Raw genomic sequence first — 22711 nt, forward strand, 5'->3', positions numbered from 1 at the left:
CGCACCGACAACTGGTCTTGTCTTCCACAAAACAAAACTGTTCTGTTTTAGCCTAGAGAAAGACAAGTACGCTTGTCAAAACGTCAACCCGACACAACCCCTGTTTACAGATTTTTTCATCAGATCAACGCCTTTCTGCCATTTTTTTTAATAATCTGTTCGTGACACACAAATGATAAAATTACAATGTGCCGCTGCACCCTACTCACATATAATAGAGCAAAAAATTAAAAAAATTATATCAGCGACAAATAACCAGACCATATTTAATAGACAAAGCCAATAATAAAATTCAAAACCATAGCACTCCATTATAACGTGACTGTAGATAAGTTGACTGCTGATTTTTCAGAAGCCAAATTTTTAAGACATGCTTGAAAATTCAGACGATTTCACAACAGCTTCACAAGCCCTATCGACATCTACGGATAACAGCATCTGAAATTTTCGACACCGAAACTCTCTGGCCTTTGATTCTTTGGGCTTGTAGCCGACATTGCAGGTACGAAACAGCATGAGTTATTACTTAAAATCTCTACTTTTGCTACGTTCATGACCTGGAAGGCTTAAACGAATGCTTTCAAAAATCGTACGACGTCACAGCAATGCTTCGAAGTCGGCTTTGCCTCAATGCATATATGCTGTGAGGTGAAGCAGATAAAATTCGAAGGGGTCGGTATTATTGCGAAGCGAGGTGAAGTCTAACGGATAAGCACCGAAAATGCGCAGAGGCATAATGACGGCAATGTGGCAAACACGCCAGTAAAACTTAATCACTTTATGATAAGCAGCTTCAGCTAACTGTTTGTTACTGCATGTGGTGCAGTGCTCAGCTTACTGCACGCTTTTAATCACTCACGCACGCCGCCGTTCACGCTGCCTTTCTGTGCGAATCGGCTAAGTGTGCGCTGCCTTGACGAACGAAAACAGCTCGCCATCATAGCGCCCATGTGCAATCAGGAACAGAGTGGGCATCAAGAACACTTTTTTATGACAAACACGTGGGTACGAAAGCACCCCGATAGGATCAACGCCAGCCATGTAGTCGATGTGCTGAACACAACTAGGAACGATCGGTCTCGTGTGGCAGCAATTGCTACGTGTTGCCGGAGATTTTCGTGCAGTAGCGCATCTTCTAAGTGGACACACGCAACGCGGTGGTCTGGACAAATACTTCTATATTCTACCACATCCTTTATGTTCTACGTCATCATTTCCACACGCTTCATGCAATAAATCTACAACTTCTTCAGCGCTTTGCTGATATTGGGGGAGCTCATCCCACAATGCATATTTGCGAATGGACATCGGCAGGCCTTCAATGTATTCACAATTGCCTGCGCGTGCACCAAAGTACACTGAAAGTGTACTCAAGGAGGCATTGAAGCTATTTTAGAGGATTCTGTGGCAATTTGATTGCTTCCGTGGCATAAAAAGTCATGAATCTTTTTTTCTGGCGATTCCCGGTCCCTAGAAAGTCTGAAAAATTGGACATTCACTACATCCTAACTATCCATAGTCCCAACATTGACATCTCGCCCAGTTTGGCTTGGCTTGGCTCGGTTTGCGTCTAATGCAGGTGCACTGCAATTTCACTTTCTACGGGATGACCTCAAGTAGTTTCGTTTCTGAAAGTCAGAGCACGCCCTTTGACACAGGCTGGCCACAGACTCGCCGAATTTGGAGGAAAAGCAGCCAGGGAAATTCAGCGCAGTTTGGCCGCGAATGGCGCAGCAGTAGCATCACTGTAATAAGAGTACAACTTATGCTGGGCCTAGTTGGTACACAACATTTTTCAAGGTTTCAGCACAAAGCATAGATGAGACAAGCAATGGTGCTGAACAACAACTGCTTTACTTTTCTGACAACAACATGCCATAACCACATTATCTGGCTTGCACAAGCATAACAAGACATATTCTCTACACAAAAACAGAGATATCATATACGTAGGAGTACAATATAGGAGTCGCACTCCTCCATCTACCAAACGGCCCAGAGAACAATTACTCAGGCCACATCCTATCTGAAAGTTGAAACCTATTAAAAGGTGGCAGTTCTGATGGCTTCCATTCCAAGGAACATGGTATATCGTTCTCTCTATGAGTGCCACGATTCCTCTGTACTATTTAGTGCAGACACAGTTACTCGTAATCACCGTTTGCAGAAGCTTCACATCAATTAAAGCGTACCCATTGTCAACATGGGTAACATTTCGCCTTCGTGGCAATGTGGACAAAGCATACTAGCTGATGTGCTCCCAGTCTCGTTCTTGTCTATTATAGAAGCGTGAGAGTGTATTTCATGCTGCGACCATACCAACAAAGCTAAAAAAAACACTACCGGATCTCTATGCACATTTAACATACAGCATGTGACTTCAGATAGCTGGAATGTTTCCTTAAAAACTCACTAAGCTCAGGAAAACAACCAGTCTCAATTTTCTTTTTTTTTTGTTCACCTGAGGCAGAAAGCTTTGGTTTTGCACATTCTGAGAAAAGCTTTGATCCCCTTCAGCCGGTCTAAGAAGCTTGCTCTTTTTCGCTCAATCATAATTTGCAAAAATGGGTACGAAACTGAATCTTGTTGGAACTGAATCATTTCAAACAAGCAGAAAATGAAATCTTGATTTGTTTTAACACGAAAGTGTTTTATGCCGATGTGCCAATGATATGCTCCCAGTCTCCTTTCTGTCTGTTGAAGAAGCGTGAAAATGTATTTCATGCCGCAACCATATCAACAAACCTGAAGATAAATACACACAATCACATCTCTATGCTCTTTCCCATACACCACACGACTTCAGACTTAACTGACGAATTTCAATCACGAAAATGACATCGAAAACTTGCACACAATCTGATTGCAAAAAAAAAAAGTTCTCCCAGTGGAAATCGAACATGCAAAATTTTGCTCCCCTACAAGAGAAGTCGGAAACACTATTCATTGTGCCACGGTCACATTCTCTAGAGGGTTTAGAAGCGCACTTTTTATCTCACAGTTTATTCTACCATTGCATTGATTGGTGTCATGGTGCTGCCCTGTGAGAGCGGTAAAGTGAAATAATAAATCAAGACCGTGGCCTCCATGCTTAGCCCCAGATATGTGTCACTGCTGTTCATCTGCTTCATTCGGGGCATCGCCAATAACAATACAGTCGAACCCCACTACAACAATTAACACGGCTTCAATAAAATTTCCGCCACAAAGAAAAATTCCCGATTCCCCGTCAGCAGTCCATAGGAGCCAATGCATAAACATTGTCGCCACAACGAACACTTTTTCTTCTGCTCGCCCGCTGCAACGAAATTTTACGATGCAATTCCAGGCTCAGATATTTATTCCGATACAGGAAACCCAAGCGTTAACACTTTGATGCATTTTGAGAACCTGAAAATACGTCGACGAAGTCTAAAACATGCGTTGCCACCACCAGAAACCACTGCTGTTTAGCAAATATGGGTGCCACCATTGCTCAATAGCGATAACAATGAGACTACCCTGCTCATGAAGGATGGCCCTGCTTTTGCCACTGGCTTGCTTTTGGGCCGCAGACGATCCGAAGCTGTAGCTCAGTCGCTCAGTTCATGGCTTCCTTCACGCAGCTGCAGCGTGCAACCGCGGAGTGATGCCTTTTCCGATTGCAATGCTTATCATATTGTTACGGTGCATCATCGACAGGAGCAAGCGTGGCACTTAGCGAAGATGAAGAAGATGCCTGTGCGTTAGGCGCTTGCTCGAGAGGCAACTCGGACATCTTGTTCTGCTGCCGATTCTCGGTGGACGCTGTCCTGTAAGCCAAGACCTTGCCCCATCACATTTGGTGGAAGTGCTGGGCAACCGCCTCGCAACGGAACTTCGCAGCGGCCGACGTTTGAAGGGTCATTCCACAACGATGACGGAGAGTACGGCGTCTGCATCTGCTCCTGGTGTTCCTGCGGCCGGAGATGATGCGGTAACTACATCTCCTTCTGCGACCACAACCTTTGTGCTCGAACCCCCGCGGGATCCTGGCACGTTCAGCGGTTCCGGCAATCCAGATGAAGTTGACGTTGAAGATTGGCTGGCAGAGTACGAACGTGTGAGTACTCGATACCGATGGGGCCCGACTCTTATGCTGGCAAACCTGTTATTCTATCTTAGGGGAACCGCCAAATCGTGGTATGAGAACCATGAAACAGAACTTGTGAGTTGGGCAGTGTGCAGGGAGAAAATGCTAGACCTGTTCGGAAAGCCAATCGGAAGAAAAATGGCCGCGAACAAAATGCTCGCGTCTCGGGCGCAGACCTCGACCGAGTCTTACGTCTCCTATATAGAAGATGTGTTGTCGTTGTGTCGCAAAGCCAATGCCGATATGCCGGAGGCTGACAAGGTCGGGCATATTCTTAAGGGGATTGCGAATGACGCATTCAACCTCCTCATCTGCAAAAATTTTTCTACAGTGGACGCCATTATAAAAGAATGTCTGCGCTTTGAGCAAGCGAAGAGCCGGCGGATTAACAGCGTGTTCACCCGCCTTCCGAATACGGCTGCAACATCATCTTGCGAAGACCGTGCAAGAACACAGCCACCACCTCTAGATTCATCGGATCAGGTGACCCGAATTGTACGGCGCGAACTTGAAGCCATTGCCTCAGCTCTGGCTCACACCGCTGCAAGTGACACCACCCCACTCACTGCTAACATGGTTCAAGCTATCGTCCGCCAAGAACTCGCCAGCATAGGTATTCCCTCGGTGTGCGCTTTGCCCAGCCCGCAGCGAGCTTCATGGCATCCACCCTCGTTCTATCGCGAGCAGCAGTTCACGGCCCGATCTCGCGACCCTGCGGCGTGGAGAACCGTCGACAATCGACCAATTTGTTTTCATTGCCACCGTATCGGTCATGTCATCCGTTACTGCAATTACCGCTGGTCCTCGCCACCTCGGACTTCATCTCAACCTCACTACCGACAGGACAGCACCCGCTTCGCGTCTGCCGTGCAGCCTTCTCCGCAAAACAACTACAGAAGGTTCAACAGCCGATCTCCGTCACCGCATGGTCATCAGTCGCGTTCGCCTCCAGGACGTCGCCAGTCGTCTCGCTCACCGCAGACTCGCAGGCCGTCATCTCCATTCAACCCCGCTCCTGCCTACCCGGAAAACTAAACGGTGCAGCGCCCGGAGGTGACGCTGCATCTTCGACTCCCTCCACAAATCCTCTCTTGACGCTTCCGACGAGACAAAATTTGTTAGACGTTGCCGTTGACGGTGTGCCTATTTCTGCCCTTATAGATACTGGAGCGCACATTTCTGTAATGAGCGCGAACCTTCGCCGACGCCTACATAAAGTGCTCACGCCTGCCGCTTCCCACAAACTTCGTGTCGCTGATGGGAGGACCCCTGATGTTCAAGGGATGTGCACGGCCCGTGTGTCCATTGCCGGTCATCCTACATTAGTTCAGTTTGCCGTCATTGAAATGTGTCCTCATGACCTAATACTTGGTTTGGACTTCCTGTCACGTCATTCCGCGCTCATTGATTGTGCCACTGGTGCTCTTCAGCTTGAACTGCCGCAGTTTGCCGATTTTCCAGCAGACTGTTCTCCCCGTTTACGCTCTCGTCACCACGTTCGCTTGCCTCCGCAAGCTGCTACATATGTCACTTTGTCGTGCTCACGTCATGTCCCCGACGGTGACTACCTCGTCACTCCTATAGTCGACGTACTGATGGCCTGAGACGTCGCCCTTGCTCGCACTGTTGTCGCCGTCGCTAATAATACAGTGGTTATACCACTACTCAACGTGAGTCTCTTGACTCAAGTTATTCCGCAAGACATGTCTTTGGCCACCCTATCTCCACTTGACAGCTGCAACGTTACTGGTTTGGACACCGATACTACATCCCCCTGTCTTGGCCGCAATTACACTCTGCCTGCAGATGACATTAACAAGATGATTGCTCCCGACCTCACTGCAGTGCAAGCTGCCAGCCTCCGTAGTCTGCTAACATCATATAGAGACGTTTTCGACTTTGACCACCGCCCTCTCAGCCAAACAACTGCAGTGACTCACCGGATCAACACTGGTAATGCCAGTCCTATACGGCGGCGTCCATATCGCGTATCTCACAAGGTACGCCAAGTAATTCAAAATGAAGTGGATAAAATGATTACTAAAGACGTAATAGAACCCTCATCCAGCCCCTGGGCCTCCCCAGTCGTGCTCGTTGAGAAGAAAGATGGCAGCTGGCGCTTTTGCGTGGACTATCGCCATTTAAACAAAGTGACCCACAAAGATGTCTACCCTTTGCCTCGAATTGATGACGCCCTTGATTGCCTCCATGGTGCCCAATACTTTTCGTCTATCGACCTTCGATCCGGCTATTGGCAAATTTCCGTCGACCCCATGGATCGTGAAAAAACCGCTTTCGTTACGCCCGACGGCCTCTACCAGTTCAAAGTCATGCCGTTTGGACTGTGTAATGCGCCGGCAACTTTCGAGCGCATGATGGACTCCATTCTCCGAGGATATAAGTGGTCCATCTGCTTATGTTATTTAGACGATGTCATCGTCTTTTCACCCACCTTTGACAGCCATATAACACGTCTGTCAGCCGTTCTGGATGTTTTTCGAAGAGCTGCTCTCCAGCTCAATTCTGCAAAATGCCATTTCGGACGTCGCCAAATCACCATACTCGGCCACCTTGTCAGTGCCGATGGTGTTCAACCAGATCCCGAAAAGGTGCGAGCAGTACAACAATTTACTGAACCACGCTCTACCAAGGACGTCCGAAGTTTTGTAGGGCTATGTTCCTATTTTCGTCGATTTGTCCGCAACTTCGCCGACATCGCTCGACCGCTTACTGATCTCCTAAAGAAGGACGTTCCCTTCGCATGGGGTATAGAGCAAGCGGACGCCTTTTCGGCTCTTATCCATCTGCTGACTACGCCACCAATACTGGCCCATTTCGACCCAGCATCACCTACAGAGCTTCGGACCGATGCCAGTGGCCATGGAATTGGAGCGGTCCTTGGCCAACGACAGCACGGGAAGGACCGCGTGATTGCTTACGCCAGTCGTCTTCTTTCACCTGCCGAACGGAAGTTCTCCATCACTGAGCGTGAATGCCTAGCTTTAGTGTGGGCCGTGGCGAAATTCAGGCCTTGCCTGTATGGCCGAACTTTTTCCGTTGTTACGGACCATCACGCTCTTTGCTGGCTGTCATCGCTAAAGGACCCATCTGGACGTCTTGGTCACTGGGCGCTTCGTCTGCAAGAATACTCATTCGTGGTCCACTACAAGTCGGGACGCCTCCACACAGACGCAGACTGTTTGTCACGTTATCCGGTTGAAACGCCCGACTTGACAGACCTTGATTCAGACCCCTGCGTTCTCTCCATCCACACTTTGGGTGATATCTCCACCGAACAACGACGTGACCCGTCGTTACTCTCCATTATCGAGCGTCTGACCTCTGCTCCAACAGACCCTTCCGTTCGCCTGTTCGAACTGCACGACAACATTCTGTACCGTCGCAGCTTCAACGCTGATGGCCCGGAATTACTACTCGTGCTTCCCCATCACCTGCGTACCAGCGTTCTCGAACAACTACATGACGTACCTACAGCCGGTCACCTAGGCGTCTCTCGTACCTACGATCGTGTGCGACGTCGCTTTTTCTGGCCCGGACTGTATCGTTCTGTGGTTCGCTACGTCACTGCTTGCGACCGCTGCCAACGCCGCAAGCGCCCCTCTGTGCTACCGTCTGGCCTCCTACAGCCCATTGACATACCGACGGAACCATTCTTCCGTGTTGGCCTTGACCTGTTGGGCCCGTTTCCTACGTCCACCTCCGGAAATAAATGGGTTGCAGTCGCCACAGACTACACCACACGCTTTGCCATCACTAAAGCACTGCCGACAAGCTGTTCCACTGACGTCGCTGACTTTCTCCTGTATGAAGTCATTCTTCATCACGGCGCTCCGCGGCAGCTGCTTACTGATCGAGGAAGGTACTTTCTTTCACGTGTTGTGGATGACATTCTCCGCGCCTGCTCCACTGAGCACAAGCTTACCACCGCTTATCATCCACAGACAAATGGATTGACCGAGCGTCTGAACCGAACGCTGACGCAGATGCTGTCAATGTACGTTTCGCCAGATCACCGTGACTGGGACAAAGCACTCCCCTTTGTCACGTTCGCGTACAATTCTTCACGGCACGACACAGCTAGTTATTCGCCGTTTTATTTGCTATTTGGCCGACATCCAGCATTACCATTTGACACGCTCCTTCCTTCGGCTGCCCGCTTGTCTACTGAGTACGCCAGCGATGTCGTTTCTCGAGCCCATGCAGCCCGTCAGCTTGCCCGTGATCGGCTGCACTTGTCGCAAGCGCAGCAAAAAGACCGCTATGACAGTCGCCACCAAAGCGTGCACTTCTCGCCGGGGTCTCTGGTACTTCTCTGGACACCAAACCGCCAAGTCGGCTTATCAGAGAAGCTACTATCACACTACCATGGCCCCTACAAAGTGTTACGACAACTTAGTGACGTGAGCTACGAGATCGCACCCCTAAACAATGTCTTTTCGACCACCTCACTCCAGACAGACGTTGTACACGTTTCCAAACTGAAACCGTATCACCCTCCTCGTTCGTCGCCGCCGTACTAAGCGCCGTGACGGCGCTTCCGCCGCAGGGGAGTGATGTTACGGTGCATCATCGACAGGAGCAAGCGTGGCACTTAGCGAAGATGAAGAAGACGCCTGTGCGTTAGGCGCTTGCTCGAGAGGCAACTCGGACATCTTGTTCTGCTGCCGATTCTCGGTGGACGCTGTCCTGTAAGCCAAGACCTTGCCCCGTCACAATATCATTTTATTCGCGCTTGACCAGTGTGGTACCTAATCACAGTGGCTGTTCATCTGCATTATCAACCAAATCAGCCAGCCACGAGATTTGGATGATAAGAATGGCATAGAATAAGGCAAAAGTCACCGCTCCACCATACCATGCCTTCATCTCAGCGTTGTCGGATACACTTTGACAGCGGATGGCTGCTGGTGTTAACGTGTTAATGCAACTGTTGGGTACGTTTACGAATGCGGTTATAGGCATTATTTCAATGGTTTTCACCATGGCCTCGCTACGCATGACTGTGAATCGTGTTGTAATGCTGCTGGAAAAGAATAGGAAGCAGCGGACACTTTTTTTAATTTTAAGAGCAAACAATTTCTTGTTTAGCTAGCTCAGATCAGCTATATTTTTTTCTATTTTACTACAACGAAATTCTCGCTTCAACGAAATATTTTCCGCACCACATAAGTTTCGTTGTAGCAGGGTTCGACTGTAGTGCAACTTCGTCAATGCCTCTACACTAGGCTCATGCGAATATTCAAATGCTTCGAATATATGAATTCGCTTCGATTCAAATTTATATGATTGAAAATTTTGAAGTATTCGTAATTAACGAATAAGTGTATATTAAACTACATGTAACTGCCTGTAAAGGTAGTTTCACTGCAGTGAAGTTACGCTAAGCAGTGAAAACACTTGTCCAAAAGAAATCCGCTATGTTACGAAGCCTTACTTCGAATTTAAAGGGCCCCTGCATTACAGCCATTGTATCAGCCAGTGGCCAATTTGAGCATGGCGCGCTCAGTCATTACTGGGGCCGCCTCCTATGCACACGTACGTGCGTAATAGCACTGAAAAGCCGCGTATTTGAAAAACAAAAGAGAAAGAAAAAGCGCACAAGGTATTGCGGCACACATGATGTATTTTCTTTTCCCATGCCAACCCTTCCTGCTTAGCTTCCAGCGCTTTCGTCGAGACAATATAGAATGCAATTCAGCGTGCGACAAACCTTTGCAACTCCGCTCATACTGGACAGATTCTAAAAATTTTCGCGGCGGTGAATTTATGAAACAATAAGCTTCTTTAGTGAATCCATTTCATGGCTACATGAAAAAGCGTTGTCAGGGCCCCTTGAACTGAACATATTACCCTCAAATCGATTCATTATTTTTTAAGCTTGAAAGCTTGTAGTGACAACTATATGTTTTAAGTACAACAAATTTTAAATGTTACATTTTTCACAGGTTATCACATACATCCTACCGAAAGTAAAGTCCTTTTACTACTGACAGTTGTTTCGACTTTCTATGAACAAGAAAAAAGAAATGGCCTTTGCAGAGAGGCCTTGTATCAGTTTTTTAAAAATTAAAATAAAATTGAAAAATTGTGTAGATTAGTTAGGTCACATGCCCTTTTTTTATATGTTATGTATACTCTTCGAATTCAATTCAAAATTATTCAACCAAAATCACTATTCGCTTCGAATTCACTTCGAACGTAAAATTGACTGTTCATACAAGCTTTCGTCTACACGAGATGGCGACCTTAAGCCCAAGCACCAACCCTGCACATAGAACTTATTCATAGCGAAACGGTGTGCAGCATGTGCGTGCCTCGCCTGGTTGTCGCACCGCGTTCCCCTCTTTGCATGCCCCGAAAAGAATCTTGGCCGGGCTATATGGGAGACACAAGTCGTGTTGTGTTTCTATACGCGTGCTGCCGTACACAGGGTACCGGAAAGTTGTCCCCTGTTGGGTAGGGCATACGGCAATGGGTAAGCGTAAGATAAGGGACGACCAGTGTTACGTTTGGCCCGGCGATTCGTCTGGGGCACACGCCATTGTGCGTAAGCCGGTCTACTGGGGAGGCTCTCAACTCCATCGGCACCCAGTCTGCCAGACGCTGTCGAAGATTTCGGCAATTACCCAGCCCATGTGGCAAGCAAAGGCGAATTCCTGACTTTCAAATGCGGACCCTTTCGAGCAGCAGCGGTGCCTGATGACCTCGGCGACTCATCTGGCGACGGGGAAGCTGTTGTCACCGGCGCCAGAGCTGACGGGGGAGCAGCGCTCTTTTAATCCTCAATCAAGTAGCCAACCGGCCGGCTGCCTATGCTCGTCAGGCATTGTCCCTGCTAGCCTGAGGATGAGACGTCGTGTCGCCACGACGCCACAAACCGTTCGAGTGAGGACAACAAACACAGCATCTTCCTTGGAAGAGACCCTGGCGGCCGCTGCGAATTGCCCGGCTAATTGAGCGAACAAATCGGTGGACCCTTTGATGTTTGCTGTCAGGAGCTTGGGACCTCTCGACTAGTGACACACACACAACGAGGAAGAGCACCGCTGGCGCCACCTTGCAGTGCTGTGTTCACGACTCAATATTGGACGTTCACGTGGACCGTGCATGCTCGTCCCCCTCACCTGTTGAGTGTGTGTGATTGGTGTTCCACTCAAAGAGGAGGAGCCCGACAGGGCTTAAAACGACGCCGCAGAGTGCTGGACGTCGCTTTGAACTATGTAACGGTTAAACCACCACGCTCGTGGCTTGTGAAACCACTAACCTTCCTTTGCTGTAAATAAGTGTAAATAGTGCCATAAACCGTTTCCTCCACCCGGTTACACCACGCTACCACAAGAGAACGGGTAGACCCCCATTCGCTACAACTGGTGGCAGCGGTGGAATGGCATCAGCGAACTTCTTCCTGCGACCGCAACGACTGGTGGCAGCGGTGGGATGCCATCATCTTCAACATTCTTCCTTCGACCCTTAACACCAGCCATTTCGAGACTAGAACATTTATTTGCATTTCAGTGACCTAACAGAAGGGCAGATGGTGCCAGCCGTAGGCTGCGCAAGCACCAACTGCAATATCACTTAATAAAAGCATGGTTTAAACAGCAATGCACTTGATGTAAGATACGCATGTGTTTAGCAAGATTGCATCAGTGCAGTGAGGCTTCCTGGCAGCGGCAACTGCACAACGGCAAACTGCTTTTGTTTATACAGTGCCGCATGATGAGGTAGCAGCAATTATCGTCTGCTAAGCATAATCGGCGATCCACCCAAATTAAGAGCGTGCAGTAGGGTTCTGCTAAGCACAATCAGCAATCCGCCCAAATTAAAATCGTGCAGTAGGCTTAAAGTAGCACTACACCACACACATGCTCGAGCAGATAGCTGAAGACACTTTTTATAATACAGGTGTCGCCAACAAGTCTTCCTGGCATGTTTCTTGATGGCTGCCACAAAATGTTCATTCTTCCTTGATGCTTTCCCACAAAAAAGAAAATACCCACATTGTGCGAAAGTCAGGCTCCTTTATCAACGGATTGCGGCACTTCCAAAAAGAATGAATATATTTTGCATTGAGACATTTGCAAGTTCAGAGGTGCAATAAACATTTATGGCATATAAAATTATCATAGAGTGCAGGGTCCACACTAGCTGGCAGGCACAGAACAAACCTCTAAGGCTTAATTGGTCGACGAATGCATAAGCAGGATTCGCACAGGTTTCCAAAGCGAAAATTCAAGGATATTGAAGGACTTTCCTGGACCTGTTGCAAGTTTTTCAAGGACTCAAAGCGCCATGCTAAGTTGGAAATTTTCACTCAAATTTTCAAAAAATGACCAATATTATTGCGTTTACAATAAATACATGAATATCGCAATCATAAAAAAAAAGAGTGTAGCCTTAATAAGTTCTTGAATCCTCTCCCACACTCTTCATAGGAAGAAGGCACGATGCCATGTCGGAAAGGTATGCGCTGATGGACTTCAACGTGCATGTGTAGTCGGGCCTTAAAGGGGTCGTGCCACAATATTTGTGGCTTGCACGCTCTTTGCTGCAATCTTTAATTATAGCTCCAATAAGCACGATGCGCGCCAAGAGTTCTTTAGTCTCGCTATATAATTTGTCGCCTTTTTGATACGAACAATTTTCAGTTTCTGTTTGCGGGGGACCGAGTTGGGCAGGTATGTAGCAGTGTAGCCAACTTAGTCACACAATCACAAAGCTTTGCACGCGTCATGCTGAGTATTGTCAGCTCTCACACACATGTGCCGCACAAGCACCTACAAAACAAACTCGCCGCTACCTGCAGCAGCTACGATGCTTTGCCGGTATGTACGGGGCGGAAGTCCGGAGGTCACTCACCTGACTACAGATCTGGTGTGACATCAGTAGAACTCTCATTGCCCTTCCTACAGAGCTACATCAGTGTTGGACGTGCTCGCGATGGCCCTTGACTAGAAAAATGAGCATTTAGGTACACTCGAGAAGTGACTTAAAATATATTCTTAAACTCACTTGATGCTTGCTATAGCCTTGAAATTTGGTGGCACCACCCCATCAAGAGTGTCGGCTTGTGCACAACTGACACTTGTAGCACGTTGCTCAACAACCAAGAAGTAACAACTGTGACAGTGGTTAACTTACACTCATCCTGAGGATACATGTGTGTTCTATTCTAGCACCCTTCTTGGTTTGGTCAAGCAGCACACTTGCCGTGTCGAGCTGTGACAGTCATTCATCATTCATCAGCACTCATCCTGTGCACTTTCTTTTCGTGCGTCCTTTAGCAGCGCCTTGCTTGTATGGGGTTGCTTGCCCTTCTTCAAGTGACATTCTAATTTCTTGCTATCACATTCACTGTTTCACCCTCACCACAAACTAAATTTTTCACATGCACTTTTGAAAAATGGGATCATGTGTACCCACGTCACATTACTGCTTTAGAAATTGGGAGTTTGACAGGTTGACACACCGATGTACCACATTTAAGAGGTCACGATGCCGGTATGAGAGTGCACTGTTCAGAAAATTCAGGATTTTTAAGGATGGTGAAAAATTCCAGGACTTTCAAGGGCCTTGAGAATGCATTTTTCAAATTCAAGGGTTTTCAAGGAATTCAAGGACCTATACGAACCCTGATAAGGCTCCATAAGACTTGATCGGGGTTCAACACAAATGCGTTTAAAACGTTAATATCTAACTCTTTCATTACCACGCCCATTCAAATCGATCACCAGTGATCGACGCTTTGAATCGTCGATTTTGGCATGGTGAACTTGTTTCTCATGCACCCAGCACCTTCTAGTAGTTAGTCCAGCCACTCAACTTTGAGAATCATTTCAAATTTGCTTAGTTAGGCAACATGGTGGTTTTTGACAGACATTTGCACAAACTAATGTGCTTGTGTCGGGAAAATGCACTTGGCACAATCTCATAGCTGCTCTGGTTACATGCGAGGTTCACACAAGGCTGGGGCGCGTTGCGCTCATACTGGCTGCGGAGCTTCTCCTCACGACAAGAAGGCCACCGGAGCACATCTTGGCCCTGACTATGAAGCAGCACAAAATGTTTTAAAACTGCACACAATATTTGTCTTTTTTTTTTTAATACGATATGCAAGAATGCAAAAAGATATGCTTGGATGCATATATTAGAATGCCAACGACAACCTACGCGGAGTGAAGTGGCTCATGAAAAAAGGTGATGCTAGACGAAACAGTGAAGTTCATTGGACATATGATTCATAGAGGGATTATCCACATTAAGGGCATCCACCTATATTGAAAAACCTGCTGTCTCTTATCACAAACAAACAAAAATTTACTGAGAAAAGTGTACGAATTCATTTGTGTCTCACGAACGACTAAGCAAGGCTTCACAGCATGGCACGAGCAAAGAAGCAGCACCTCGGTTTCAATTGTCCTTGTCTATTTGAATAGAAAATTTTTTTACAACACTCATTATTTCTTAAACTGTTTCTGGGTCATTAATCTTCAAACTATAGTTTTAATTTTCTTTCTTCTGAATATTTTTGCATATATAGTGTTTTTATAGCACTGTTTACCAGCTGGCAACATAAAAATTATACACCTTTCAAATTATTATTCATTCCAAATTATTTTGTAGCTTTACAGCATATATTTTTTTTTTAGAAAGAGCATTTCATTGTGTAAAAATTTGGTATGCTGCAATGCGTGCTCGTGCACTTTTCAAACTGGCAAGAACTATCTTCCCAAGACATATGAAAATAACTTTTTTTGCATGGTAACGAAAGAGCTAGCCCTTTCAGTGTCAACAACGTACATGTACGTCCTTTCTAAACAGCTTTTATGTAGTCAATGATATACCTGTCCATCATCGCTTTAATACAGAAAAGTGTACTTTGTTGGATCATTTCTTACTTGGCATGTGCTGCCACTTTGCAAAAATACACTTCTTGCACTAACGTGTCTTAGCTTTTTTTTACAAAATGCTGTACCACAGTGGCGCACGCTTGTGGCAGCTAGCCTTGGTTTCTTCCTTCAGCCGGTTTTTGCTTGTGGTGCTCGCAGCAAGCAGAACTGATGGCTGTGTAGTTCAGATTGTTCTTGTATTGCTATGCACTTGTTTCCGTGCAGGTGCTGACAGACACAGACAATGGCGTTGTGGTTGCATATCTTGTTTTGGCGACTTGCTTGAAGCGCTTTCGTCCCATTGATGATAACATGAGAAATTATCATAGGATTTTTACTCGTTCTTGCTTTCTCAACTCCGACAACTTTTTTTTTTTTGTTAAATATTAGCCTGCAGGATTTAAATCAGTAACAAAAACAAACAGACACTAATTAGTCACATTTGGCAAAAAAAAAAATGACCCTCGAAAGGTCCAAGAAGATACCTATTATTGAAGTTTAGCTGCACTGTACCACACTATGCTCTCACCTCCTTTATTGGCACTATTTCCTACTGTAAGCTTTGCATGTCACGCACGATTACAAACTCACGTTCTAATATTATCATCACATGTGATTACAATTTACCTGGAATTAATTGAACTAACCAACCATTCACACGACAAAACCGATACGAAAAGTGCTGAATCCTTGTTGTATATGTCATTTACTTTCTCTCAAGATCAACTAGTTTCTGAGCCGACCAGAATAGTTGGTCCCACACGTTCTGTTCCTGATCTGACATTTGTTAGCAGTCTCTTTCATGATAATATTGTGAATATAGAAAGTGGTATCTCAGACCACAAAATGATTGTATTCTCCTGCCCTATTTCAGGCAATAGTGAATGCGTAAAGCCATCAATAACTATAATCAAAGATTACTCTCTATCAAATGGAAATGACATCTCGTAATAGTTAGGCACCTGTTTTCCACAGTTTTCGTTGATACAAGATGTCAATGATTGTGGTTACGTTTTAATCAAACTGTATCTTTTTGTGAAGAACACTACATTCCCTCCCAGAAACAAGTTATTAGAGAAAACCCTTGGGTTTTGTGCGAAATAATTCATCTAAAAAGGCAAATTGAGAACAAATACAAGAATGAAAACACATGTGGTCTACAAGAACTTGCGCGCACACTACAAGATAAAGATTCAAGCAGCCAAGGAACGTTTTTTTATGGTCACTCTGCCTTCTTACATGATCGAAACACCACAAAGCTTTTGGCGCTATCTCTCGAAGGAGCGACATACTGTATCGCAGATTACTGCTGCAAACTAAACTATTGTACAGCCCGACATCATAGCAAATAATTTTAATGCATTTTTTTCAATCAGTGTTTACCAGAAATGCCTTTAGCAGCCCCCTGCCCCATCATGAATAGGACAACCCAATGCCAGAAATAGACATCACTCAAGAAAGAATTCATCACCTCCTATAAAAACTGGATGTAAGAAAACCTTGTGGTCCTTACCATATAACGAATGCCTTTTTGCAGAAAAATGCAGCGTTGGTGTCAAATTATTTGTATGTAATTTAGAAGCAATCATTGGAAACTTCGGTAATACCATATGACTGGCAACTTGTGAAAGTAGTAACTGTGCCTAAATCAGGCTTTAAACACAAAGTTAATCATTACAGACCAGTTTCATTAACATGTGCATGCTGTAAATTGTTTAAACATATTATTTATAAGGCCATCATACTACATTTAGAGCATACTACCTTACTATACAACCGGCAACATGGTTTCCGTTCAGGACTGTCAACTATCACCCAACTATCTGAGATAAGCCATGATGTAGCTGAAGCAATAAATAATAAAAGCCAAATTGATGCAATTTTCTTAGATTTTTCAAAAGCATTGGATGCAGTCCCCCATCAAGACCTAGTTACAAAACTAAATGTCATTGGTATACACGAAAAAGCAGTGAATAATTGTGTGTCTGATTTCCTTGACGTTTATTCTGGTGTGCCACAGGGTTCAGTGCTTGCGCCAGTACTATTTCTAATATATATCAATGGTATTCAATCATGCATTTATCCACCTGTTCAGATGTGATTATTTGCTGATGATTGAGTAGTCTACAGAACAATAAATAGCAGGGATGGCCAAATAGAATTAACCAATTCCTTAGCGTCTATACAAAAATGGTGTAACAAATGAGGAATGAAACTAAATGCAACTAATACAGCTAGTATTTCCTTTACACATAAAAGAAAACCTGTCCAGTATCAGTACAACATCAATAACGTTCCGCTGAAGAAGTGAGACAAAGTAAAAAATCTTGGCGTAACTTTTAGACGAAATTGAACTGGGAATGTCATATAAATAACATATATCAAAAGGCTCTATCAAGCTGCATTTTTTTTAGAAGAAAACTAAAAGAGACACCTCTCAGCATTAAACTAAATGCATATAAAACACTAATTAGGCCAGCTTTAGAGTATGCGGACATAGTATGGGCTACTACTGGCAAAAATATTTAACTGATAAATTAAAACCTAGCATTGTGGTGTATATATTCTAAGTATTCATGACAAACATCTATAATGAACTTGAGGGTCAGGGCTAAAACCAACTCCTTGTACAATGCAGAATGATTTCTAGACTAAAATTTTTATACCTCCTTCATCCGGGATCTTATTGAATACCCCAAACGACATACATTCGTACACCATTCAGGCATTCAACTCAGACGAATCATAATAAATCAATACGCCAACAACCCCGTCATAATAACACTTCTAAATATTCTTTATTTTCACACACCATCTCTTTCTTAATGGAATGCACTGCCTGCTGATGTTGTAAACTGCTCAACTGTCTATGAATTCATTAGCAGCGTTCAGAATTTAGATTTAAGATAGTAAAATAATTGGTATCATTAATATTTCATAAGCTGCCCTCTCAACATGCACAGTTATTATAATACTGTTTGCTGTTTATATGTACTTTGTTTACTGCATAATGTTCATATTCCTTGTGATTTGTATGTGCTCATACTTACTGCTCTGTATAGATGGTGTTGCTCTATACCGATGTTTTTTTTTTTTTTACCCAATCCTGCATGGGCCCGAGAAAGGCCTGCAGTATTGTGAAATAAAACAACTAAAAGCTCCACTATAAAATTTGTATGGCATCGAAATCAGTACAAGCCGTAAGTCTACTTGAAGTCTCTATTGACCAGCTGAGCAAAAAAGCTTGATTTCACCAGCTCTTGCTTTTTATCTAAGCATCCAAAACTATTGACTAACATACCAATTACCTGGGCTGGGTGACAAAGTGCCACTTTTTGTCCGGTGGCTGCTCTGATCTAGGGGCTCCCATTCGATCTGTCACCAAAGCACTGCGGTCGAGCAGCAGGAGCAGCTCACGATGAGGATCCCCCTCGGGTAGAAAAGCCAACATGGACACGCTTTCTGCCTGTAAGCCACACACGCCGTTAGCAAGCACCCTTTGATGCACCCAAGGGCTAATCTAGAGGAAGCGTTTCTCTAGGGAAATGACTTTCTAGGGTGGCTGCTTAGTTGAGTGATTTCGTTGGATCCCCCAACCGAGACAAATCTCTTGGCAACTATGAATATTTTTTTCTAAGAAGTTTCCTTTGGCTTTGTGCTGCAAACTGGGTGGTTGTCAGCTTCCCCTCCTTAACACTACTTCTGCCAGCTTTCTGCAAACCTCATTTTGCATACATTGGAGTACTTGAAACAACATACCGAATACACTCGTGTAAGAGCCACACTTTTTTTCCTTGCAATTTTGATGGGTCGCCACCCTTCCATGGAAGTGTGAAACTTTCTTTCAATTTTCAATTTTCGTATAAAAAAATCTATTGAGCTATGCACACCTAACGATAAGAATATCTCACGTCTACCTGCAAACATCCTCACTAGATGCCTTTATCGGTATCACTGCTCAGGCTCAGCTTAGCTCTTCTGCATATTCATGTATCGAATCTTCCTCAGTGCCGTCCATGGCATTGAAAATCTGGTTACCTTACAACGTCTTTCAATAAACAGTTACAGTATAGCGTTAGCGTGACAGCGTAGGTTAAAGGAATGGCGTTTCCGTGCAGAAAACGCTCATTGTGGGCAGCGTCTTATAGTTTAGCGGGATAGCATTTACGTGGTTTACATGCCCCAACTGGGATGGTGGCACCACCTATTATATGGTTAATGAGTTAAACAGTGAAAATGAAAAGAAAACGAGAATGTTTGCCTATGCCACCACACAAGGCATTGTTAGAAGCTTATTTTAGTGATAATAAAAGTAAATAAATATGAACCACGCACCAAACGCGAAAACAACTATGTTCCCGATCTGTTTACATCGATCTTGTAGATAGGCCTAGACCCATTCAAAATGGGAAGCTATCTCAAAAATTACGCCAAATAATACTCGGTCATCGAAGCTAACTGAAGGCAAGCGAAGCAACTTTGAACAATCGTTTGCTGCGAACAAGGTGAATCTTTCAACAACTACGCCAAAATCACTTCGAAGCGAGCGTCCGAAAGCGCCGCCATGTTTACGTACACTACGTACACCTATGCGCTACCACGGTAGCGTGAAATCAGAAAAATACCCCGTGTACGGGTAATGGTACGGGTGACATACGTATCTGCGCATGCGCACTTTGATTCCGGTATCACGGTACACCCGGTAAGCCCGGTACACAATAACTCTCTAATAATGTCTGTGGACCCTGCACGCCACGCTCTTAAAATATGAAAGCAGACCCGCTGAAGTGATGTTCTCTTTAGTCGGTGTTTTCTCATGACGGCCCACTGCCATCCATTCAGACTGCATGCGTCCGATTCTGCCTTAAGGGCAGATGTGAGCTGAAAAACGAGTGTTTTGTGTGATATTACAATTTTTATTTGCTTTAATGTGTTGTGGGGGTGCTAACACCCCCTGTAAAGTCATTCGCACCTTGTGGCGCACACGTGATTCGCGCATAGGCAGCATTTAGGGTTCACAACCATCGAGCGATAGATGGCACAGTGCTCACGAGCATTTATCACCAGCATCATCATCATCACGGTTAGTGTGGTAGCCCCAGCAGTGACACGTGGGGGCGAGGTGAGGTGGGAGGACAGGAAAAATTGGCAAGCCTTTTTAGCGTGGGGCGGTAGGTGCAAACAGTCATTTCCCACGGTAGATCCATAGGTGGACGGCACCACAGGTCATCTGCCATGGGCCCTCGTGGTGAGTCTACCTTGTGTTTATCTTTATGTTTGATTGAGTGTATTGTAATATTGTGTAAGGATGTGTTTTAGTGTATTGATCGCTAGTGATGTATTTTGATTCAGCTGATGATATCATCATTGAAAAAAAGCAGTTAAATAAATGTGTTTGATTTGGTCCAACCGCGTCTGCTGTGTCAGTTTGCTTCGAGAGCGTGGCTTCATTCCTAGACTCTTACAAGTTTTAGGCTTCTCTTCTTTCACACAAATAGAAAAATTGAAGATTGCAATTAAACTCGAATTAGGTTAAAATACCTTCCAAATAGCACAATGTGGCTTTTGAAAACTTTTTGGCAAACTTCTTCAGATCAGACATCACGTTATTGGTACTTTTGATAGCCAGATCAGGATAAAATTTTACCCACTTATTCTTTAACATGTGAGGAGTGCGAGTATTTCTATTAAAGCTTGATATCACCAATATAAATATTACAACCCAAAGTAAGCAATTAGTATGGAATGAGCATTTAAGACTTTTCACATTACTATTTTTCTTGCCCATTTAAATGCCTTATTTGCACTTTTTTGTTAATTATTTATATTCTATAGTTAATGTAGAGCAATATGCGCCATTAATGACGCAGAACCGTAAAATATTAGTTGCAAGAAAAGTTATTCCAAAAAGCACTATATTTTACACATTGTCATTAGTCAAAACGAAAACTATAAACTGACTACAAAACTGACTATATAATTGAAATTGGCATATATACAGCCAAAATTTCATTGCCATAAATTTTTGATTAAACAAAATTTTTATTTTTTTCGAGTAGCATCTTTCTTTGACTGGCCAATTAACAGACACATTCAGTGGTTGCAGCATACTCGTTAAAACACCGAGAATGACAGCCAGATAGCTAAAGGCATCTGCAAGACGAGCCTTCACTCGACCTTTGAGGTGACCATGAAAGCAGTCCAACACAAGCTGGGCCTACCGTCGCAGCATGCCTCTCAGCCGGTCCGGTCACCCGCAAGACAACTATTGTCATCCAGTGGCTCCTACAAAATGTGTCATCCACGAGACGCGACGACGCTGTCGTTTGCTGGCGAGATTTTTTTTAATGCAATAGCAATTATATGGACACATTCGGCTTATTTTGCCACCGCTGTCATGTCCCGGATGTATGTATGTAAATATAAAATGCACAATGAAAAATAAATCAGAAGAAAAAAATTACAAGGCACCCTACTGGCAATTCGAACCAGCAAAAGCTCAATCCCCATCATGCTGCGTTAACCAACTAGGCTGCGCCACCTATGCTGTCTATTTCACTAACAGCGAGTTATATACTGTATTTATTCGAATTTTCGCCGATAGTTTTTTTTTTTCAAATTTCTTTGCAATAAACTCAAGGGTTAGCTTAGATTCAAGGATTTTGAAAAACATGCCATTTTACATTGAGAAAAGTGGTGCACAACTAGCGCCACTTAGACGGCAATACATACATAGGTAGCCAAGCCAACAGAGGCCGCCATTTCAATTATTGTGGCAAGTGTTGGAGCGAGCATTCGTCGTTTTGAGTCGCACTTCGAGTGGTCTGCGTGTGGGGTAGCTCAATGGTGCCAAACAGGCGGTGCCATCATAGTGCTGCTTATGAAAACAATGTTGTCCTAGCCGCGGAGTCATTATCCTACAGTCAAGCCGGGCAGGACTTTGGAATGGAGCATCGCTGGAGGGGCAGCAGCGTGACGACAACCCGGGAACTGTAATTTGTGCCCTCTCTTAAGAAATGCGGCACATTCAATGCTCTCAATGGCACCGAGGATTGCACACTGTTTGACGACATCAACAAGGAAGTCACCAGCGAGGAATGCAATGACGACTCGGAATGAGAACAGCATCTTTATGACGAAACTAGAAGTAGTGCGAAAAAAACGACAACAAAGAAGCACACGCAGCAGGACTTGTGGCTATGTGTTTCTCGAGTACTATTTGCATCATGAACCAACTGCTTTGTTTCATTTCATGTTCAATAAATGTTTTCTTTTGGTGAACGCTGTCTTCGCTGTTTCGTTCACCCTACATTCGAGATAAGTTGGTTTTTTCTGGGCTCCGGACTTTTGGGGGGTCGGCTTAGAGTTGGGGTCAGCCTATAATCGAGTAAATACTATATATGCACCATTTACCACTGGCTGACTGTCAATGGACTTGAAAGAAATATTCTTCAACAAAGCTTGTATATCTCGCTTGTAGTTTTGCAGCACGAAAAAAAGAGGCAGCTGGTTCCGCCTCATCCCCTTTCAAAATTAAATAATTTTCTTTATATCCGCCCGCTTCATAGCCAATTCCCCGTGGTGGGTGGGAAGCATATATCAAGGAACAAGCAAGCAAGCATGCATTCCCCACCATCCAGCTGCTTTCGTCTTCAACGGCCACACTGCAATGTCTGGGACAATCTGAGGC

The 22711-nt window shown here is 44.8% G+C and overlaps 1 protein-coding gene across 5 annotated transcripts in view; it reads right to left on the bottom strand.

Annotated features, from left to right (window-relative positions):
- tweek (transmembrane protein KIAA1109 homolog tweek) overlaps positions 1 to 22711 on the bottom strand; it is a 1194469-nt gene that overhangs the window by 1054974 nt on the left and 116784 nt on the right. For all 5 annotated transcript variants that reach the window (XM_075882507.1, XM_075882492.1, XM_075882501.1 and 2 more), the window contains exon 7: positions 18330 to 18487. In XM_075882507.1, coding sequence (XP_075738622.1) covers positions 18330 to 18487 — 158 coding nt within the window. The remainder of the gene's footprint in view (positions 1 to 18329; positions 18488 to 22711) is intronic.

The sequence above is a fragment of the Rhipicephalus microplus genome, chromosome 2 (genome assembly GCF_043290135.1).
Source record: "Rhipicephalus microplus isolate Deutch F79 chromosome 2, USDA_Rmic, whole genome shotgun sequence".
Classification (NCBI taxonomy): Eukaryota; Metazoa; Arthropoda; class Arachnida; order Ixodida; family Ixodidae; genus Rhipicephalus; species Rhipicephalus microplus.